Raw genomic sequence first — 7,511 nt, 5'->3', positions numbered from 1 at the left:
TTTTTAGGGTATCTGTACTTTACGATTTATATTTTTGACAACTTTTACTTTTACTTCACTACATTCCTAAAGAAAAGTATGTACTTTTTACTCCATACATTTTCCCTGACACCCAAAAGTACTGGTTACATGTTTAATGCTTAGCAGGAGAAGAAAAGTGTCACACACTTATCAAGCGAACATCCCTGGTCATCCCTACTGCCTCTGATCTGACGGACTCACTAAACACGTGCTTAGATTGTAAATTATGTCTGAGTGTTGGAGCATGCCCCTGGCTATCTGTAAATTTAAAAAACAAGAACATGATGCTGTCTGGTTTGCTTAATATAAGGAATTAGAAATTATTAATATTTTTGCTTTTACTTTTGATACTTAAGTATATTTAAAACCAAATACTTGAACTTTTACTCAAGTAGTATTTTACTGGGTAACTTGAATAATTTTCTATTAAGGTACAGTTGAAGTCGGAAGTTTACATACACTTAGCTTGGAGTCATTAAAACTTGTTTTTCAACCACTCCACAAATTTCTTGTTAACAAGCTATAGTTTTGGCAAGTCGGTTAGGAGGATATCTACTTTGTGCATGACACAAGTAATTTTTCCAACAATTGTTTACAGACAGATTATTTCACTTATAATTCACTGTATCACAATTCCAGTGGGTCAGAAGTTTACATACGCTAAGTTGACTGTGCCTTTAAACAGCTTGGACAATTCCAGAAAATGATGTCATGGCTTTAGAAGCTAATTTACATCATTTGAGTCAATTGGAGGTGTACCTGTGGATGTATTTCAAGGTCTACCTTCAAACTCAGTGCCTCTTTGCTCATGGGACAATCAAAAGAAATCAGCCAAGACCTCAGAAAAAGAGATTGTAGACCTCCACAAGTCTGATTCATCCGTGGGAGCAATTTCCAAATGCCTGAAGGTAGCACATTCATCTTAACAAACAATAGTACGCAAGTATAAACACCATGGGACCACGCAGCCGTCATACCACTTAGGAAGGAGACGCGTTCTGTCTCCTAGAGATAAACGTACTTTGGTGTGAAAAGTGCAAATCAATCCCAGAACAACAGCAAAGAATCTTGTGAAGATGCTGGAGGAAACAGGTACAAAAGTATCTATATCCACAGTAAAACGAGTCCTATATCGACATAACCTGAAAGGCCGCTGAGCAAGGAAGAAGCCACTGCTCCAAAACCGACATAAAAAAGCCAGATTACAGTTTGCAACTGCACATGGGGACAAAGATCGTACTTTTTGGAGAAATGTCCTCTGGTCTGATGAAACAAAAATAGAACTGTTTGGCCATATTGACCACCGTTATGTTTGGAGGAAAAAGGGGGAGGCTTGCAAGCCGAAGAACACCATCCAACAGTGAAGCACGGGGGTGGCAGCATCATGTTGTTGGGGTGCTTTGCTGCAGGAGGGACTGGTGCACTTTACAAAATAGATGGCATCATGAGGGAGGAAAATGATGTGGATATATTGAAGCAACATCACAAGACAGTCAGTTAAAGCTTGGTCGAAAATGGGTCTTCCAAATGGACAATGACCCCAAGCATACTTCCAAAGTTGTGGCAAAATGGCTTAAGGACAACAAAGCCAAGGTATTGGAGTGGCCATCACAAAGCCTTGACGTCAATCCCATAGAAAATTTGTGGGCAGAACTGAAAAAGCGTGTGCGAGCAAGGAGGCCTACAAACCTGACTCAGTTACACCAGCTTTGTCAGGAGGAATGGGACAAAATTCACCCAACTTATTGTAGGAAGCTTGTGGAAGGCTACCCAAAACGTTTGACCCAAGTTAAACAATTTAAAGGCAATGCTACCAAATACTAATTGAGTGTATGTAAACTTCTGACCCACTGGTAATGTGATGAAAGAAATAAAAGCTGAAATAAATCATTCTCTCTACTATTATTCTGACATTTCACATTCTTAAAATAAAGTGGTGATCCTAACTGACCTAAAACAGGGAATTTTTACTAGGATTAAATGTCAGGAATTGTGAAAAACCAGAGTTTAAATGTATTTGGCTAAGGTGTATGTAAACTTCCGACATCAACTGTATCTTTACTTTTATTCAAGTTTAACAATTGGGTATTTTTTCCACCACTGGTGGAAAGTGTGCTTCTAGACCAGAACCCTGGTGGCCTTAATCCAGAGCCCTCTTTCTACCTCTGTTTCATGTACAATCTGTGTGGGACAAAACCATCTAAGGCAAGCCTACATGTTATATCCTGCCTGTTTGGCCCTGTCCGGGGGTATCATCGGATGGGGCCACAGTGTCTTCTGATCCCTCCTGTCTCAGCCTCCAGTATTTATGCTGCAGTAGTTTATGTGTCGGGGGGCTAGGGTCAGTCTGTTACATCTGGAGTATTTCTCTTGTCTTATCCGGTGTCCTGTGTGTATTTAAATATGCTCTCTCTAATTCTCTCTTTCTCTCTTTCTGTCTTTCTCTCGGAGGACCTGAGCCCTAGGACCATGCCTCAGGACTACCTGGTATGATGACTCCTTGCTGTCCCCAGTCCACCTGGCCGTGCTGCTGCTCCAGTTTCAACTGTTCTGCCTGCGGCTATGGAACCCTGACCTGTTCACCGGACGTGCTTGTTGCACCCTCGACAACTACTATGATTATTATTATTTGACCATGCTGGTCATTTATGAACATTTTAACATTTTAACATTTTGACCATGTTCTGTTATAATATCCACCCTGCACAGCCAGAAGAGGACTGGCCACCCCTCATAGCCTGGTTCCTCTCTAGGTTTCTTCCTAGGTTTTTGGCCTTTCTAGGGAGTTTTTCCTAGGGAGTTTTTCCTAGCCACCGTGCTTCTTTCACATGCTTTGCTTGCTGTTTGGGGTTTTAGGCTGGGTTTCTGTACAGCACTTTGAGAATATCAGCTGATGTACGAAGGGCTATATAAAAATAAATTTGATTTGATTTGATTTGATATTTTCAACACCATAAAGCTCTAAGAGCTTTCTTTGCACAAATTGTACCCTCACACGCCTGATGCTCTAGATTTCCACAGGTCCCCCCCAAAAGTTCTGTAAATTGTACAATATTATAATATTCAATGTAGCACATTTAAATAAGAGTCTTGATGCTAGATTATTTCATTGTACCACCAATGATCTTGAGTCTTGACCATTCATTTAGATCTGGGACTTTTATTTAGAAAAGACTTCAGCTTTCATGATACCGGAAGTATTTCTATATTTACAATGTTTTTTAAATACCTAAGGTCGCTAACTGCACGTTGCTAGTTAGTTGCAATATTGTAGCTATTAGCGCGCTATTTCCTAGCTGGGAGAGAAGCCCTTTGCCTTCACAGAAACATCAATATCTTCGCTTAATTCCTTCTCTTTTTTTTCCATAACATCTAGTTAACGGTGGTTGCGTTATCTTCAAATGATCTAGAATCGTTGGCTAGCTAATGTTTGTCAAGCTAACTTTGGTACCATTGGAAGCTAACGTTAGGCTATTCAGCACCAGCCAGAATTTTAGCAATCTCATTCCATATATTAGCTAGCCAGTTGCAAGCTGGCATTTATATTCACTAACTAGCTCCATACTTTTGGCGATTTTATTTAGTATTTAGTATTGTTTACTAGCTCGTCAGTCTGAAACAAAGGTGAGCATGGCAATGAGACAGACACCACTCACCTGCTCTGGCCACACAAGACCTGTGGTGGATCTAGCCTTCAGTGGCATCACCCCATACGGGTATTTTCTCATCAGTGCCTGCAAAGGTAAGATATATTTTCTAGATACGGTCCTTGTTTTAGTAGATAACCATAGATCATTGTTTAGAAAATATTGAATGTAAAGTAGAGGTTAACAAAGTTATATTAGCCCTTTTTCTCAGGTGGGAGTCAGAATAGAGAGGGGAATTTAATAATGTATTTAGGAAATTATCATTATAGACTTTTCCTCTTATGTATGTGCTACAGTTGGAGGTACTGTAGTTGTCTAACCACTTGTGAATGTACTAACCACTTATGATTGTTCCTTCTTGTAGATGGCAAACCCATGTTGCGCCAGGGAGACACAGGGGACTGGATCGGAACGTTCCTGGGTCACAAGGGTGCTGTCTGGGGGGCCACTCTGAATAATGAAGCCACCAAGGCAGCCACTGCTGCTGCAGATTTCACTGCGTATGTATTTAGGCCTACAACATAGCCTGGCCATGACCATGTTATGACAACAATATAGAGAGCAATGGTAAATGTGTCTTTTTGTAGGCACTAATGGAGGCTATACCTTGATCATGACTCTTAGTTCCATTACACATAAGAGTCATTGGACGAAGGCGTTTTGTTAAGAGCAGCATGCTCAATCTGAACATTGACATGTGTTACTTGTGGTACGGTTTTGGAAGAATAAGGACCTTTCATATCAGCGACAAATAATTTTCAAAATACAAAAGGTTCAATTGATACACCTTGATAGGGTTAGTGTTGCCACACGGCCATATCTCCATGTTACAGCACTTGCTTATGCGAAACCGATGGAAGACGAGCAGCGACCACATATACTAATTGGCTGTCTAGCATTCTCCGAAAACCTGTGTGTAAGATTAACTCGCCAGTCTTGTGCGCCGCTTATGGTTGAAAACTGTAGGGAGAAGGCAGAATTCTGACTAGAGTTTGAGGGCTATAATGGAGGCTAACTTCGCCATGGCTCGTTGGCTAACGCCTATGGGGAAATGAATGTTTTTAGGGGGATTAACACCGAAAATAAGGTCTGTCGTAAACAAGGGCTTAGGAGATCTTATGCATTTTGTTCTATGAGATAATTATTAACTATTTACGTAATCAAAACAAGTAAAAAGCTAACAATATGTAATGTAAAAGATTTTAAAAAACTACCATTTATTTAACCATTATTTCACTAGGCAAGTCAGTTAAGGACAAATTCTTATTTACAATGACGGCCTACCCCAGCCAAACCCTAACCCGGAAGACGCTGGGCCAATTGTGCGCCGCCCTATGGGACTCACAATCACGGCCGGTTGTGATACAGCCTGGAATCAAACCAGGGTCTGTAGTGACGCCTCTAGCACAAAGATGTAGTGCCTTAGACCGCTGCACTACTCGGGAGCCCATGCCTTTGATGTCTAGCAAACCGGCTTAGCTTACCTTGTCAGACGGACCCAAAGTCAATTCTGGACGACATCGTTCGGGAACCAGTAAAACAAGCACCTTCCCACTGAAGAGATGTGGTTGCAGCCTGGAGCAAAACAATATACCATTCTTGTGTTTTTGTTTGAGCTGGTAGCTTACAAAGCTAACTGGCTTTTTTCAGACTAGTATAGCCTAATTTTGCAACTAATGTTGTCGTTTCATATCTCTGATAGTGAGTGACTTGTTGGCAACTGACTTATTTTGAGTACATAGGCTTCATAATTCATAAAGGTCATGTTAACTGACTGATATTATCTCATAGAACAAAACATATAAGATCTCCTAAGCCTGTGTTAAACTCAGACCTTATTTTCGGCGTATATCCCAAAACACCATTATTTTCCCGATTAATTTCCCCCATAGGAATGGTGAACGAACCATAGGTAGAAAATGGCAACTAATTTCTGATTTTTAGGACTACAAGCTGGCGGGCTCTATAAGAGTTGGCTACGCCACATACAGTATAGAACCAGGCTATAACCCTTTACTGTACTTCAGAACAGAATGAGTTGAAAGTCTTCAATTATTCAGATTGTTCAATGAGAGATCTCCAAGATTTCTGACATTAGCTTATTACTCCCCTAGCCTGGGTGCTAGTCTGTCTGCTTTAGCCAACTCCTTTGTCATTTCAACAACAGAGTTGGTGAAAGCCAAAGAATGTCTGGCAAGTGGTAATTAGGCTACTGTATTATCTTTCTTGGCTGATGTAGCCTGGTGGGTAGGAGCGTTGGGTCAGTAACTGAAAGGTTGCTGGATTGAATCCCCGAGCTGACAAGGCAAAAAAAAATCTGTTGCTCTGCCCCTGAGCAAGGCAGTTAACCAACTGTTCACTGGTCGCCAATGACATGGATGTTAAGGCAGCCCCCCGCACCTCTCTTGATTCAGAAGACACATTTCAGTTGAATGCATTGTTGTACAACTGACTAGGTATCCCCCTTTCCCTTTTTATACTGATGATGACTATCTCTTTGCTCTTCAGGAAGGTGTGGGATGCCGTGACTGGAGATGAGGTCCTCACGCTGGCACACAAGCACATTGTCAAGTCAGTCAATTTTACTCAGGTACTACAGTTACTTGGAATTGATATGGGTTTTACTGTACGTGTCAAATGTATGAGATTGAGGACTTATATTCTCCCTGTCATGACAGTGTAAACCTGTTTACATGTCTCGCATATCTTTTTTGTTCTGGGGACTTTCTTATATTGGATATTTCAGTCAACTTCTTCCCCCTCCATTTCTCTCTGACAGGATAGCAGTTGTTTGTTAACAGGAGGGAATGATAAGATCATTCGCATCTACGACCTCAACAAACCGGAAGCAGGTTTGTACCAATGCAAGCCCTCGTTTAATTGTTTGTGTCAACGTTTGGTTGTGTTTAGATATGTATTGTGTTTTGTTTTCCTCAGAACCGCAAGAGATTACAGGGCACACGTCTGCCATAAAGAAAGCCCTGTGGTGTAAGAACGACACACAGATCCTCTCTGCCGCTGATGACAAAACCGTACGGTCAGTGCTCTTTGATCTACCTGGTTCTACATTTGTCATGGATATTATTATGATGCCAAAAGGCTGATAGGATGACCACACACCTTATATACTATCGGGAACATTTGGAAGCATTTTCAGTCATTTTCCCTTGCGGCAAAAAGTATCTGCCCACTATGAACACAGGAGGGCAGTGTGTGATTATCAACATTGAAAAGTCATAAACATACTATGGTCATAAATCTGGCCATCACTCTCAGATTTTTGCTGTCATTTCTTGATGACTTTTCAATCAATAAAGTACTGTATCTATTGATCTAAAATATGTATTTCTATATATGCTCTATATTCCCTTATGTAGACTGTGGGACAGGAATTCCACTGAGGTTGTGAAGCAGCTCTCCTTTGACATGTCAGTCAGCAGCATGGAGTACATCCCTGACGGAGAAGTTTTGGTCATCACGTATGGAAAGACCATCGCGTTCTACAATGCCCTCAGGTACAATACACAAAACCCAGGCATTGCCCTCAGACATAGATCGAGGTAGACGTTGTCACTAACCACACATCTAGGATAACATTTTCCCAAACCTAGCCTAAACCTTAGGGGACTGATAAAATATCTGACCCTGTATCATAGGTTAGGGACTACTTCTACCTACTCCTCAGGGGCAGTCATAGCATACAGTATATGACATCCATTATAGTTAGATTTCTCTCATATTTTGATTGTAATTGCTAGTGCTAAAGCTGTGTGTGTTTCCTTACTGACTTGTGTTTCTCCCTAGCCTTGACATGATCAAGACTGTGGATGCCCCTGCCTCCAT

The 7,511-nt window shown here is 41.1% G+C and overlaps 1 protein-coding gene across 1 annotated transcript in view; it reads left to right on the top strand.

Moving 5' to 3' along the window:
• The first annotated feature begins 3,226 nt into the window (after nucleotides 1–3,226).
• strap (serine-threonine kinase receptor-associated protein) overlaps nucleotides 3,227–7,511 on the top strand; it is a 10,872-nt gene continuing 6,587 nt past the window's right edge. The window contains exons 1-7 of the mRNA XM_014207582.3: nucleotides 3,227–3,763; nucleotides 4,033–4,168; nucleotides 6,177–6,258; nucleotides 6,448–6,520; nucleotides 6,606–6,705; nucleotides 7,046–7,183; nucleotides 7,473–7,511. The exon at nucleotides 7,473–7,511 is cut by the window's right edge and continues 98 nt beyond it. Coding sequence (XP_014063057.1) covers nucleotides 3,652–3,763; nucleotides 4,033–4,168; nucleotides 6,177–6,258; nucleotides 6,448–6,520; nucleotides 6,606–6,705; nucleotides 7,046–7,183; nucleotides 7,473–7,511 — 680 coding nt within the window. The 5' untranslated portion in view covers nucleotides 3,227–3,651. The remainder of the gene's footprint in view (nucleotides 3,764–4,032; nucleotides 4,169–6,176; nucleotides 6,259–6,447; nucleotides 6,521–6,605; nucleotides 6,706–7,045; nucleotides 7,184–7,472) is intronic.

This window comes from Salmo salar, chromosome 07, assembly GCF_965601325.2.
Source record: "Salmo salar chromosome 07, fSalSal1, whole genome shotgun sequence".
Taxonomy (NCBI): Eukaryota; Metazoa; Chordata; class Actinopteri; order Salmoniformes; family Salmonidae; genus Salmo; species Salmo salar.
The sequence above is the reverse complement of the archived record's forward strand: the minus strand, read 5'-3'. Positions and strand labels throughout refer to the sequence as shown.